Source organism: Rhodnius prolixus, unplaced genomic scaffold (genome assembly GCF_049639745.1).
Source record: "Rhodnius prolixus isolate KJV_2025 unplaced genomic scaffold, Rpr scaffold_11, whole genome shotgun sequence".
Classification (NCBI taxonomy): domain Eukaryota; kingdom Metazoa; phylum Arthropoda; class Insecta; order Hemiptera; family Reduviidae; genus Rhodnius; species Rhodnius prolixus.
Genome location: NW_027411625.1, coordinates 16,631,038 through 16,647,467, shown reverse-complemented (window position 1 = coordinate 16,647,467; position 16,430 = coordinate 16,631,038). Strand labels below are relative to the sequence as shown.

The 16,430-nt window shown below is 31.7% G+C and overlaps 1 protein-coding gene across 9 annotated transcripts in view; it reads right to left on the bottom strand.

Moving 5' to 3' along the window:
- Positions 1 to 7,464: 7,464 nt before the first annotated feature.
- Obsc (Obscurin) overlaps positions 7,465 to 16,430 on the bottom strand; it is a 226,868-nt gene continuing 217,902 nt past the window's right edge. For all 9 annotated transcript variants that reach the window (XM_074138259.1, XM_074138258.1, XM_074138266.1 and 6 more), the window contains 5 exons: positions 13,122 to 13,242; positions 12,195 to 12,375; positions 11,115 to 11,340; positions 9,734 to 9,839; positions 7,465 to 8,549 (listed from right to left, as the gene is read on the bottom strand). In XM_074138259.1, coding sequence (XP_073994360.1) covers positions 8,415 to 8,549; positions 9,734 to 9,839; positions 11,115 to 11,340; positions 12,195 to 12,375; positions 13,122 to 13,242 — 769 coding nt within the window. In that variant the 3' untranslated portion in view covers positions 7,465 to 8,414. The remainder of the gene's footprint in view (positions 8,550 to 9,733; positions 9,840 to 11,114; positions 11,341 to 12,194; positions 12,376 to 13,121; positions 13,243 to 16,430) is intronic.

Genomic DNA, 16,430 nt, shown 5'->3' with positions numbered 1-16,430 from the left:
GTTAACTACTCGATAGATATTTAAGACATTTTATAGAATTATAGATAATAAAAGTCTCCATAAACAGGTGAATTCTAACCGAAATCCATCGATTAATTTTTAAGATGTTAGAAGTTAAATATTTCACTGTTTCAAACGAAAACAAAATTTAACTCATAATATCATGTTAACTACTCGTTAGATTTCTACCACATTCAATATAATTATAGGCAAACGTCTCCATTTACAGGTGAAATCTAAGCGAAATCCGACGCTTAGTTTTCAAAATATTTGAAGTTAAAGATTTCACTGTTTCAAACGAATCCAAAATTTAACTCTTAATATCTCGTTAACTACTAGATAGATTTCTACGAAATTTTATAAAATTATAGACAAATGTTGTCTCCAATTACAGGTGAAGTATGAACGAAATCCATCAATTAGTTATTAGGATATTTGAAATTAAAGATTTCACTGTTTCAAACGAAATGAAAATTTAACTCTAAATATCTCATTTCCTACTCGACAGATTATAACGGAATTTTTAAAATTTTAGAAAAACCTTGTCCCCATTTACAGGTGAAGTATGAACGAAATCCATCGATTAGTTATTAGGATATTTAAAGATAAAAATTTCACTGTTTCAAACGAAATGAAAATTTAACTGTAAATATCTCATTTCCTATTCGACAGATTATAACGGAATTTTATACAACTTTAGAAAAACGTTGTCTACATTCACAGGTGAAGTATGAACGAAATCAATCAAGCAGTTTTTGAGATATTTGAAGTTAAATATTCCACTGTTTCAAACGGAACCAAAATTAAACTCCTAATATCTCGTTAACTACTCAATAGATATTTAAGACATTTTATAGAATTATAGATAATAAAAGTCTCCATAAACAGGTGAAATCTAAACGAAATCCGCCGGGAAGTTTTTGAGATAATTGAAGTTATAGATTTCACCGTATCAAACGAAACAAAAATTTAACTCTAAATATCTCATTTCCTACTCGACAGATTATAACTGAATTTTATGCGATTTTAGAAAAACGTTGTCTCCATTTACAGGTGAAGTATGAAAGAAATCCATCGATTAGTTTTTGAGATACTTGAAGTTAAAAATACCACTGTTTAAAACGAATCCAAAATTTAACTCTTAATATCTCGTCAACTACTCGATAGATTTTTACGAAATTTTATGCAATTATAGACAAATGTTGTCTCCATATACAGGTGAAATCTAAACGAAATCCGACGCGCGGTTTTAAAATATTTGAAGTTAAATATTTCACTGTTTCAAACGAATCGAAAATTTAACTCAAAATATCTCATTTCCTACTCGACAGATTATAACGGTATTTTATACAATTTGAGACAAAAGTTTTCTCCATATACACGTGAAATATAGACGAAATCAATTAAGCAGTTTTTGAGATATTTGAAGTAAAATTTACATGGTTTTAAACGAATCCAAAATTTAACTCTTAATAACTCGTTAACTACTCCATAGAAATTTAAGACATTTTATAGAATTATAGATAATAAAAGTCTCCATAAACAGGTGAAATCTAAACGAAATCCGCCGGGAAGTTTTTGAGATAATTGAAGTTATAGATTTCACCGTATCAAACGAAACGAAAATTTAACTCTAAATATCTCATTTCCTACTCGACAGATTATAACTGAATTTTATGCAATTTTAGAAAAACGTTGTCTCCATTTACAGGTGAAGTATGACCGAAATCCATCAATTAGTTATTAGGATATTTGAAGTAAAAATTACACAGTTTTAAACGAAATCAAAATTTAACTCTAAATATCGCATTTCCTACTTGACAGATATTTGCGGCATTTTATACAATTATAGACAATCGTTGCCTCCATATACAGTTGAAATAAAAACGAAATCCATCGACTAGTTTTTGAGATATTTGAAGTTAAATATCAGGTTTTTTTTTCTCGAACACGGCTCCTACGATTCCTTTAAACTAACCTCGCATACGAGATCTAGAACCATTTTCCAGGGAAATTAGATTATGGTTACTTCTGCGAATGAGTGTGTGTAAGACCAGGGCTTGATTTTATTGAAAGGTGGCGCTAGGCTATTCCACTTATAAGGCCCTTTCACCTCCAATTTTTAAGTTTGTAAATTACATGAGAAATAATAAAAAAATCACTATTGTGATATAAATCAATATGTTAAGTTTTAATATATAATATGTATTTTTTTTTAAATAGTGTAATTTTTATGTTGCTAACAATTTGAATGTAGGCCCCTCTTGATCTTGAGGCCCTAGGCTGAAGCCTAGTTAGCCTATAGGAAAATCCGGGCCTGCGGCGAGGTACAATTAGAATTGTGATAATTGGAAGTATGAAGAGGTTGTGTGAGCTTTCATGCTAAATTTTTATTTACTGTAGATTATGTCTGTTAATTACCTCAAAACAAAAAACACAGAGCGCTGAAACATGATATTTCCATTGGGCCGACTGTAACATTAATGATGATATCCCTCAACCAGAACTAATAGAATGGATTTTTCTCTTTTTTGAAATTTCCCCATAAACTATTCTATAATTTTCTTTTAAACATTGTTCACAATTTTTGTTTTGTTTGTATATTGTTAATTTGAAAAATGTTTCCTGGAAAATCGATCTACTGATAAGAGTTCTAGAAGAGGTTTTTTTTTTTTTTGGGGTAGGAATCCCTCTAAAATAGTTTCACGGTTGAATACAAACACACATGTGTCATGTGATATAAATGTGTTGCTAAAACTCCGAAGTTGAAGAAAATTCCACAACCAGAAATTCCAAATTACTGTATGGATTTTTCACTTTTTTGAGATTTTTTCAAATAATACCTCCTTCAATTGTCTCTAATATTTCAACATAATGTGCAAACATATTTTTTTTTTTTTTTTTCAAATGGAAACGTATTCTTCATATTTGAATTACACTTCACTACACTTTGAATTTCCAGTTAAATTAAAAAATATTTATTTATTAGGTTTTAAACATTTAACAAATAGTAACAGTCTACATATATGTATAAATAATAAATATTTTATATAAACATATTTATAAAAATTAACAAAAACTTTAACACGTAAAATATATTAAAAAAAAAATACATAAGACAGCACTGTTCCAGTAATCGGTAATTCGAGATGAAAACCACTCATTATCTGTCAATCTAGGTTGTGATTCCCATGTTTTCCATTGTTTTTAATTATTTATCATCAAATAGTGACGACCCTGTCTGTAACAACCAGCACCGTTCAAGTAATCGGTTTTTCAAGATGAAAACCACTCATTTTTGTCGGTCTAGGCTGCTATTACAACTTTTTTCTATGTCATATAAGCATGTATCATGATATAAAGACGATCCTGTCTGTAACAACCAGCACTGTTCAAGTAATAGGTTTTTCAAGATGAAAACCACTCATTTTTGTCGGTCTAGGCTGCTATTACAACTTTTTCCAATGTCATATAAGCATGTATCATGATATAGACGACCCTGTCTGTAACAACCAGCACCGTTCAAGTAATCGGTTTTTCAAGATGAAAACCACTCATTTTTGTCGGTCTAGGCTGCTATTACAACTTTTTTCTATGTCATATAAGCATGTATCATGATATAAAGACGATCCTGTCTGTAACAACCAGCACTGTTCAAGTAATAGGTTTTTCAAGATGAAAACCACTCATTTTTGTCGGTCTAGGCTGCTATTACAACTTTTTCCAATGTCATATAAGCATGTATCATGATATAGACGACCCTGTCTATAACAACCAGCACCGTTCAAGTAATCGGTTTTTCAAGATGAAAACCACTCATTTTTGTCGGTCTAGGCTGCTATTACAACTTTTTTCTATGTCATATAAGCATGTATCATGATATAAAGACGATCCTGTCTGTAACAACCAGCACTGTTCAAGTAATAGGTTTTTCAAGATGAAAACCACTCATTTTTGTCGGTCTAGGCTGCTATTACAACTTTTTCCAATGTCATATAAGCATGTATCATGATATAGACGACCCTGTCTGTAACAACCAGCACCGTTCAAGTAATCGGTTTTTCAAGATGAAAACCACTCATTTTTGTCGGTCTAGGCTGCTATTACAACTTTTTTCTATGTCATATAAGCATGTATCATGATATAAAGACGATCCTGTCTGTAACAACCAGCACTGTTCAAGTAATAGGTTTTTCAAGATGAAAACCACTCATTTTTGTCGGTCTAGGCTGCTATTACAACTTTTTCCAATGTCATATAAGCATGTATCATGATATAGACGACCCTGTCTATAACAACCAGCACCGTTCAAGTAATCGGTTTTTCAAGATGAAAACCACTCATTTTTGTCGGTCTAGGCTGCTATTACAACTTTTTTCTATGTCATATAAGCATGTATCATGATATAAAGACGATCCTGTCTGTAACAACCAGCACTGTTCAAGTAATAGGTTTTTCAAGATGAAAACCACTCATTTTTGTCGGTCTAGGCTGCTATTACAACTTTTTCCAATGTCATATAAGCATGTATCATGATATAGACGACCCTGTCTATAACAACCAGCACCGTTCAAGTAATCGGTTTTTCAAGATGAAAACCACTCATTTTTGTCGGTCTAGGCTGCTATTACAACTTTTTTCAATGTCATATAAGCATGTATCATGATATAAAGACGATCCTGTCTGTAAAAACCAGCACTGTTCAAGCAATAGGTTTTTCAAGATGAAAACCACTCATTTTTGTCGGTCTAGGCTGCTATTACAACTTTTTCCAATGTCATATAAGCATGTATCATGATATAGACGATCCTGTCTGTAACAACCAGCACTGCTCTAGTATAAGTTTATTTGAGATTAAAATCACTAAATTTGGGTCAATCTAGGCCGCGATTCCAACTTTTTCCAGTGTTATTTAAGCATGTATATAAAAAATGTATATAAAAAGACGAGTCTGTCGGCATCAGCTAGCACGGTTCTAGCAATCCTTTATTCAAGATTAAAATCAGTCATCAATCTAGGCTCCAATTCCTACTTTTTCCAATATTTTTAAGCATGTATCATGAAAAAGACAGTCTACATCAGCCAGCACTGTTTCATTAAATGTTATTTGAGATGTAATTCGAGACGAGAACCACTCATTATGACTCAATCTAAGTTGGATTGCAACTTTTTCTAGAGTTTTTAAGCACGGTACATGAAGGAAGTACGACTCTGTTTGAATCAGCCAGTATGTTTATTTGAAGTTGAAATAATTAATTTTCGACTAATTACTAGTTAATTAATAATTAATTATGTTGGCTGAGATTCCAACATATTGTAACGAAGTAACTTTGGCGCTATCTCTTGAAAGAAGATAGAACCTCTAGTCCGCTAGGGAGCCACTAGGAAGATAGGAGGAGGCCTAGAAGGAACTAGTAAGATCTGGCGTGCCTAAATATAATGCGAGCTTCTGGCAGATTCCGGAACATTCTACGTGAATACACAAAGCGAGAGAGCGGCTCCAGACAGTCAGTCTGATAGTAGACTTTATTTTGAATTTATATAATGTGTTTAACAGTGAACTGTTTTGACTTTAGTGAATTAGTTAAGTAAATAATCGTGTTGTTAGTAAATGTTATTTACTGTGCTGTGTAATAAATCAAGTTTGTTACAAGTTCAGCGTGTTTTATCATTTACGAACCTACTTATTTACTAGTGGCAGTCACTAGTTGCAGTTTTTAAAATAAAATAAAGGAAGAATATTCCAATATTCTAGTACAATTTGATATAATTTCAATTCAATATATTCTAAATGTATTTAGATGTACTAAACAAAAACATTTTGAAAATCAGAATTTTATGTAGACAAAAATGGAAAAACTAATAGATAGTACTATTGTAGGGCATATATTAGATAATAGTATATTAAAAAAAACAATATATTATAAATTAATAGACATACTTGCCTGATATTGACGGAAACTACTGTAATTCCCCTATTATTATTTGTCTCAATTACTTTCTGAGATTAACAAAAATTTAACTTGCCTTTTTTTTTGCATTTTCGAGAAATTAAATATCCTACTTTGGAGTTGAAATTTATTGAAAGCAAGGCATTCATTTTTAGTTTTCTTTAACTGACAAGTTGTCCTACTTTTTTGCAAAACTTTTCTTGAAATAAATTTCGAATCAAATTACAATATATACTGGATATTTGTCATCAAATGCACTATTATTTAAAATCATATGTTAAAATGTGTTTCTGACATACGATTCCGAAGTTTTAAGAAGAGAAAGTAAAAGCACACAAATTATGTACGAATTTCTATCTTAGAGTGTAGACAAGGTATTAAACGATAATGGAATGGAATTCTTAGGTTCAAGAGAAATATATTTGTTTTTAGGATGCAGTTTTGATGTAGTTCAAAATTAGTTATTACTTTAGTACGTCCATGTACTATGTATGTATATGTATGTCCATAAATAATAAATTTTTTATTTCTATTCTTTTTTTTAGTTGTTTTCTTGGGAATAAGTCAATGAACACACAGTATTTTTTTCTTTGTACTAAAAAAAAAAAGGAGAGAGAGAGAAAATAGTACAAAAAGTAGACAAATCATCAAATCTAATAAAAATATTTGTTAAATTTACCTTTCGTTTTGTGAAGATTCTTTGTTGCATTTTCTTTTTAATTATAAATTCTTAACATCTTTTTTGAAGCAAATGAAATTTTATTTGGGTTTATAGAAATTTACTCCCAAAGAACATGTGAAGGCTATTTTTCATTTTGATCACTAGAAATTAAGTACGGCACAAAGCTTTGCTTACTTTCCTGCATAATTACCCACAAGATGCTTTGAATCAGGTTATTTCTACTGCAAGGTTCTATTAGATTTATTTTCACATATCAACTTATTTGTGGGCAAATATATTTCTTTATTAATTAATAAATTACTTTTTTTTTTATTATTTATAGATACTTGAGGTCTGGACTGGTTCTATATTAATTTTGCAGTGTTTACAGATATTTAGTATTTATTTTTAATATTATATTTGAACCTTTGTCAAGTGAGTGAATACACTTCGGGTCCTACAATTCATTCCACTACAACAGGGTAGACGATACAAATGTAGAGTATAACTACATACAGAAATCTGAAAAAAGTGACAAATTTAGAGAAGCGTTATGTGTGGGTGTAAATAAATAAATAAAAAACATTAAATGAAGAGCAAATTCGCTTTAAAGACATATTTTTAAGAAAGTCAGTGTATTTAAATTTAAATACGAGGGCGCTGATGGTCAAGTTTTGGTAGCACTAAAAATAAACTTTGAAAAATTAAAAAAAAATAATACAAATTTGGCATTTTGGAGGAACATGATATATTGATATTGTGTTAATAATAAAGGTATGTTTCGAAGGAGTGGTGGTAAGTTTGAACCATTCTGGGACAACGCAACATTGCCCCAAAGTTAGTCCTTACACGGAACATTAACCAAAAATGTATTTATCAATAATTGACAAAATAATTTATTTTTAATTTATAATTTATCTCTCTCTATATAGTTAACATGACGTCACTGTTTAATAATTTATAAAGAAAAAAAAAGTCAATAAATAAGAAATAAATAAAAACTTTGCATTAGATTTTATCGACGTTTTTCTATAGCAACTTTTAACTTCGCAAACAAAAATTAGGAAAGCACGCTCTTCTTCTATAAAACTCTGTTAATTTTGTGTTCATTGGTATTTTCTGTTTCAAAAAGATTTGGAAAAGAATTCACAAAAATACAGAAGATAACTTGCTTTTGTGGACTTTCATAAATAGTAAACAAAAACTGCATTTTGACCACAAAATTAAAAGGAGGAGACCGCTTATAACAAATTTACTTATACTTGACAACTCTGTTTCACATACATTAAACGTTGCCTCATCTAAGTTTTCATAAAATGTTTATAATTTTTTTATATTTCTATGGATTGAATTGAAATGAGCTCTCATATAGTACATTACTTAAAAATCCTTTCGTTGATTTTTTTTTTTAATTTTAACAGGTATTTATAGATTTTTGAAAGTTTTATTCTCCAAAGCATATATAAATAAATAATCTTATAAAAAATAAAGTTTATTTATCTTTTATTATCATTAAATTACCATGAATAGTTTGGTTCTAGAGCAATAAAGTTCCTAGCAAAAAAACAAAAATAATTATACTAATTCTTTTTTATTCGCATTAATAAAACGATTTGAAAAAAGTACTTATGTGCAAGATTTTAGTTTTAAATACAAAGGAATATTTTGGGTGCTAATTTTAACCCATCCAAAAAAAGAAATTCGTTGTATTTTTTTCCAAAGTTTTCGTTTTGACAACTAATTATGTTTTCCTATAACATTCAAAAGAATATTTAATTAACAGAGCATATAATTTTGTTTATTTATTCTCGATTGACAAGTTCTTCTTGGATACTGTTGGAACGTTGCAATGGCCCTTTGCCAGTTGCCAGACATGTCAGTGCCTCTAACGTGCTTGCTTCCTCAAGTCTGGTCTTGTGATATTTTTCACTGAATTCCTATAAATACGAAATTTAATTTGATTCAAATGAAATCGGATAAAATTACAAGTTTTTACTGTTTAGAGTTTAACGAGAAACTCGCTTAATAATTGAATTCTTGATTAAAAAAGAACAAAAAGCAGATTACAAGATCACATTTGAAAACAAATATGTATCATCTCAAGCAGTTTTGGTTTTTCCTTCTCACATTAAATCAGAGACAGAGCTTGAAAGTAAAACAAATTGGACTGTACCTACCGTTTCTCGACAAACGACGAATTCACTAGAACGAAAAAAAAAAAAAAAGAGAAAAGATGTTAAACCGTAAAGCTTTCATTCTCTCCGACTACATTACTATTTTTGGTATCGTAACATATCAGTAATATGTTTCTTATGTACATTGTGCGTAATATAATATAGTTATTAAACACATTCCAAGGGATGTCCTCCTACAAACACTTATCTTCTAGACATTCTAGAGCAGTGGCGGGCAAACTTTTTTAATGGGGGGCCACAAAGTTTAAGAAATTCTAGAGGAGGGCCAGAATTATAGAAAAAATGCATTTTGTGTTAAAGCTTTTAATCATAATATTATAAAAACATTACAGCATTACACACTTGTGTAACTACGCGGCTAGTTTAGCTTCACCTATAGGTTACGCATCTATTATTCTACTAAGTAGAATGTACTTTGTACTTCTCGACCGTCAAAACGTAATTATAGCGGGCCATATACTATCCAAGTCGATGGACCCTCGGCGGGCCGGATTAAATACTTTCGCGGGCCGGAGTTGGCCCGCGGGCCGTACTTTGCCCATCACTGTTCTAGAGTGTTGTCTCCTAAGGTAAACAAAAAAGGAAGGTCCTCAGTAGAAAATCAGAAGAAAGTTAAAAGCCCGTTTTTTCAGTCTGCATTATCCGTTTTACGTATTTGAGATTTGAGAAGCTTTGACACTAAGCATCAAACTTTCTCAATCTTCGCCTACATTAAATGCTTCAACCTCTTGTTAGAGCTCCGGCCTATAGAGGGGGAATATAGTGGAATATAGGAGTGATTAGTCATCCAGTTGCAGTGGTGAGGTGCTTGGATTGACTCCAGGCTGAATATATGATTTTTTTTTATTCATAAATATCAAATAAATCTCATGGGATATACTTAAAAATAGTTCAATTTAAATCTGGCTGACAAAATAGATACCTACCTTGAGCCTACTGCCTAAAAATACAGCTCTTTCCCTACGTTTGATCATGTATTCAGAGGGTAAAAGCCAGCGATGTTCGTGAGATTCCTCAGCACTTGGACGTTTGCTGAAAGAAAATTATAATTGTTTTAAAAATAATTATTAACCACAAATTTTTACTTTTATTTCTTGTTTTTTATTTATGTTCAAAATGTGGCTCATTGTGAATTGGTAAGCATGTTTTCGCCAATTCCAATCAAGCCTTTTACTTTCCACCGCAACCAGTTAACCCAATTCACATTATTCCGCCAAATAACAGATACTCTTTTTTTTAAGTCTTCAATCTCACCCTTTATAATAACTTCAATATTCTCTTTGTGCCCACACTGGTTATCATTCGATATAAAAAATTCCATTTTAGCCTTCTTTCCCTTGCCAATTCCTGATATCCCCAATATCAGCTACCATTCTTCCCATAAATCCAAGACATCTTCTGTAGCGCAAATGGCTTAGAAACCAACTAACGCAAATAGCATGAAAGTGTCGTTTTTAAAAAGGCACTTCAATAGGTGAGTACTTCAAGTTTCATGTTTTTATCTCTTAAGTTTGACTTTTACTGCATTAAAGAGCTGAGGGGTGGGAATTATTTCTGCCAGTTTTTGGATCCCATGCTCATGCCCATTCCAAGGGTATGCATTCAAGTTACAACTTTAGAGAAACGATTACATTTTCTCCTGTAAAGAAAGTGTCTCATGAACTACGAAAAGTAAGGAAGTCGGATGAACCTAAGTCCAGGAGTATAGGATGGATGCTAAAGACATGAACGTCGAAATGTCAAGATTTTATTAGCAGTCTGTTAGGAAGGGTGTGTCAATTCCCGAGGTATCAATACTTGCAGTACAATTTTGAATAACCATAGCTGAAAAACACTACGTCATTTTTATTAAATTCCATTTTGTAATTTAGAGTAAATTTCCAGAAATCATGGAAAGTTCACCGTGAACGAACTAGTGATGAACTCGTTACTCCTTCATAGAGTATTAAAAAACGCACAACTCGATTGTGATATCCAACCATTAACCTCCAAACTCAGGTTTCGCCAAATTATTCTACTTGTCATTATTTTTTTGCAGTATTCTTATATAGAATGCACATATTACTGCTCCCACAAACTGGAGAGTCGGCTAACGGTGTGTTTAGACTTTATAATGGTTGTTGCTACAGCCTCCTTAAAAGCTTCTTCAATGTCGAAATGGTTACCTTGACTTTTTTAAAGAGAGACTATTTATTTTATATCACCATTAAATGAAAGTCCACGGTACTTCTTTATTTAAAAGGTCATTCATTTTGTATACCCCATTAACCATTCAAAAGCTAATAAAAGAAATAATATTAAACTTACTTCGGCGCCCTTTTGAAGACAAGCATTAAAAATCTGGTAGCCTCTTGCGTTAATTCTTTGTACAGATGTTCAAACCGAAATCTAACAAAATTAATATTCTGCCTTGTTTCACCAATGTTCTCACCCAAAAATGGTGATACACCAGATAACATGACATAAGCCAGTACACCAACAGACCAGATGTCTGATTGCGGATAGGCAGGCTCTTGGCAGAGTACTTCTGGTGCTGAAAATTTTATGAAAAAAATGATCATTTTTCAAAAAATCTGAAATTCATAGGACTTTCTGCTACAGCAACTATGTCATTCTGAACAATTTCTTTTGGAAATCTGACTCATTTTAAAATGATTAAAAATTACAAGCAATTAACACGCCAAGTTCAATGAAATATAATAGGACTTTTTTTTTAGAGAAAGTTAAACAAAAAAAAATGCATAATCCTATTCTTTGGGTTCACTGATTTTCACTGAAAATGTAATTGGTAAAATGGACTCTGATAGAGCCCATTATTATATATATATATATTTACTGATGGTAAATATTTCATTTTGTTTAACACTTGAAATTTGCTTAACACATAACAAAGGGCTTCTTGCGCTCGTTACATTCAAATTTTGTTTCATCATCCCTTTCCGTTGAATAAATACCGCCCACTATTTTCGATTTAAACAAAAATTTATTGTGGTTTATTTTTTTTTCAAGAATGTTGCCAATAGAACTTCTAAATTTTAACTTGTTCCATCTTCTCTTGTAATACAATTAGAAAATTTGTAAGGAACGATTATCTTTCATGTATGTATTTATTGTCAGTCAAAACCAGATCTCTTGTAAAACAAATTATTTGTAACAATAAATTATCACTGACTTTATTTTAATTTGCCTTAATTTAAAATGTTTTGATACAAACAATAAATTGTTATTATAATTACTTTGATTATATTTTACATCAATTTAGAAAGTTCTATTTTGTACAATTCACCTGACAAGATAGATAAAGGAATTGGAGTTCTTGACTGAACCCTAAATCTAAGAAGATTAGGATTAGATTTAATAAAAATAAATAAAATAAAGTCTTCTTACCAGTAAATTCAACATGTCCATGGTATTTCACAACATTTCCTAATTTTGTAACTCTTTGTGCACAGCCTAAGTCAACTAATTTTACTTGTAGACTTTTTAAAGATGCCATAACTATATTGTCTGGTTGTAGATCAAGGTGGCACAAACCTCGCCAATGTAAATATTGTAGACCATCCAGTACCTATTTGCATGAAACAATCTAAAACTTTGAAAGGTACGATCAAAAGCAATTAGGGTTCGCAATTGGATCGCGGATTTCCTGGCTAAGATCTTGGACTCATTCAATGCTGTTGCTTGTTAGAAGAAAGGTTAGTGAGAGAATATTTTCTTATAAGTCAAGTTGCGATCAAGGCTATGAGCAAGAAGTGTTGGAGCTCTAAATTGAAGGGATAATTCAAGAAAGTTGAGAGTAACATGAAGCTCTTTTGGTTACAAACCGAGATAGAAGGCAATGAAAGTGGGATGCCCTAAATTACTGAGCGCCCGCTGTTCCCGTTTCGATAAAATGCTGCGTCTAGAAATATTCAAAACTGGAGAGTGAAGGAATTAGAGAAGCTCTGGAGATGTCCCCGCGCTAACAGGTTTATGGAAGGGAATAGATAAAGAGTGATAGTTCTTCTCTGTCACAATTGAGAGTATTGGTAGCACCTCTCTTTCAACCTAAGTTAGTATGCTCATTTCGCTAATACTAGTGTTCGGAGACACTCTCAATGGAATGTTTAGAAAATTCTGATCGCAGTGATATCTTTCGACAGTATAGATAGATAGATAGACAGTATAGACAGTATAGACCTTAGACTTTTTTGGGGGAAGGGATTGGAGCCATCTTTATTAGACTCAGATCCCATGCTCTTGGGAATCCCATCATCATAAAAACTTTATAACGTTTATTTGCAAGAGTATTTGAACAAAATCGCTGGAGCTTACCTGCGAAATTATTGTAGCCACCATATGCTCAGTATACTCGTGTCGACTGGACAGGTACGTTATGATGTCGGCTCCTTGTAACTTCTCTAAAATAAATACACAGAAACCAGCGTCATAGGGTCTGCAAAAGAGGATAAGACATTTTTATACTTAATGGGCAGAAGTTAATTGTCATGTTTCTTTTAACATTCATGCTGTGCCGAGACTAAAACTGGCCTCTAGAAATTTGCTGCACCCTAACAGAATTATTTTTTGGCCTCACCCCATACGGCTTTACTCTCAAAGAATTTATCATCTGCAGCTTGGGACAAATGATCTAACGTAATCCGTAGCTGATTATTGTATTTTCAGTGGATACAGTCACGTTGCTGCATTCGTATCAAAAATATGATACTAAGCAAACTACCTGCCATTGTTTTTTTTCTCGTCAAATCAAATGATACTATACCCAATGGAGCGGGCTGCGACTTTTTACTTCCGTTGCAAATCATTCTCGGTTGATTAATTCATAATTAATCTCCTCACTAATAAATCATTTCTCACCATAAACCATTTCTTTTTATTTGGAAGCGTATGTCAAATGATTTTTTAAGAGTAGTCAATTAACATTTCTTTTACTACTGAGATTTCAATTCATGCGTACTTATTACATCTTGCTATACCAAGAATCGGAAGAAAGTCCTAATATTGTGTCAAACTTTTCAATTACGCACTCAATAAATAGTTGAACTCAGTAACTAAAGCAGCACAAGCAACCAAAAATAGTAACTAAATAAATAATTAAAAATAAGCATTATAATTTAAGGAATGGCTGATTTCAATAAATCAGTTTGCTGCGACATATACAGTAGATTTGTCTCTACAGAAAGGTGGAGAAGTCAACTGACTCACAATGCAAAACTTGAAGGAATTAGAAGTTAAGAGAATTTGCTGCTAAAGCGCAGCAGTCAAAGTACCACCAGATATATGGGGAATATTACTCCTTGCATAAAATGTTTAATTAAAGATTGTTGAAGTGTAGGACAGGATGGGTGCGGTTGAGGCACCAGAGCCCTCTGTAAAGCGAACTAACTTTTGTAGCACCTATACTGCCAATTCATCCACTAAAATACAAACACGAATCATTTTTTCAAAAGCAGTCAATGTTCGCTCCAACCTCTATTCTTCCCTACTATGCATGCAGGTCTAGTAACGGTCTTAATCCGGCGAATCCCTAAGACTGTAAGAAGATGAACTGACCGGGTTAGCCATTTTGGCAAGAGACAATGCAATAGTTAAATATTCTCCTATTATGGGAAAAGTTAAACACAAATTTTTACTAATTAAAGATTGTGTACATAATGGATGAACTTTTTTCATTTCCTAAAAGTAGTGAAATAAGTTAATTACATTTTCGGTAAACTCCAGGTTTCCACAAACTGTATATACTATATAATATATATATATGCTTTAGATATATATATATATCTCTTTAACAAAAACTTACAGTTTAAAATGTTAAGTATAAGGGTTGATTAAACGCCAAAAGGTACACAAATCAGCAAGCACCCAACATTTCATTAATTCTTCATTAATATTTAAGTAATTTTACTGCATTAATTTTCATTAATATTTTTTAGAATTTATTAGATGTCACAGACCCTTATGCTGGCCATTTTCGTCTACAAAATATTTGTTCAAGTAGCACTGTAGATTGACTGTAATATCTAGTTATTTATAATAATCAAACTATTAAATACAGGTTAAAAAGAAAAACGTTATAAAAAATAAAAAAAAATTATGAGGCTAAAAAATTCAAAACTTTTTTTTATAAAAAAAAATGTAATATGTAATATAAAGTAAATAAGATATGTATATTTTTAGGACAGCTAATTATTCCAGTATTTTACTATAAGTAAAATTAGGGGGACTAAATTAAATTACAATTGAGAAATCAATAATTGTTGTTGAATAATCTACTTGTTATTAACTGTGTGTTATTTGTGCTCACGAATATTTCGGTAAGACGAATTCAAGACAGTAGCCTACTCTAACTTTGTCTTTTTCTACTTTAACATGCATGTACATATGTGTGATTTATCATAATTATAACAAAAAAATATAAATGAAGTGGCCAGCATAAGGGTCTGTGACATCTAATAAATTCTAAAAAATATTAATGAAAATTAATGCAGTAAAATTACTTAAATATTAATGAAGAATTAATGAAATGTTGGGTGCTTGCTGATTTGTGTACCTTTTGGCGTTTAATCAACCCTTATACTTAACATTTTAAACTGTAAGTTTTTGTTAAAGAGATTTTTGTACCTTTTGGATAGATTTTCCTTTTTGTCTATTTTACAAAGTTACATATCTGCTTTACAGAATTTTTTAAATTTGGAATAAGCAATTCTATCATTATAACCTGATAAGATGGTAAGTCGGAACCGTAACTACCACTAGAGAGATCTTTTTAAAGAATGATTATCGTTAAGGTCCCCCAAACCATCCTCAGTAACAACTTTTTTTGAAAAAGCGTTTTGAATAAAATAGGAAGGTATTTGTGCGTAAATAGCAAAATTAAACTGCGATTTCATTACTTCCTTTTAAGAGGAGTAAGAAAAATAAACTGCGATTGCAGTACTTCTAGGCAAAGAGGCAAAGATTTTTTAATCGAACGACAATTCATTGATTTAAATCGGTTCACTCATTGATAATTTAAACGATTGCAGTACTTCCTCTTAGTAGGTGCAAGAGCATCAGCAATGTAGAGGAGCTTTAACCACTTATTCGAGCTGAATTTTATCAAAATCGGACTAAGCGTTATAGAAATATTGGTAATAATAGTTTTAGAAAGGGCCTTATTTGGGTGGGGCAAACTCCCCTCCTTATGAGGCACGGCGTCGAGACCTTTATAGTGCAAATCTGTACAAAATTTCGATTCGAATGACATTTCATTCATGAAAATCGGTTCACGTGTCGATAATTTGAAACGATTCCTATACTTCCCCTTAACAAGTGTAAGAGCTGATTGCCGCTTTAATGTTACGTAGGGGAGCCCTAACCCTATCATCCTACCAAATTTTATCAAAATCGGGCTAAGATTTACAGAGTAATTAGTAATAATAATTTTGGAGGGGGCCTTACATAAAGGGGGCTAACTCCTCTCCCATTCGATGTACAGGATCGAGACCCTCAAAAGGCACATCTACATAAAATTCCGAATCGAATGACACCTCATTCATGAAAATCGGTTCACGCGTTTAGGCGCTACGTTGTTTACAAAAAAGGTAACAAGAAGAAGAAGAACAACAACAACAACAACAACAA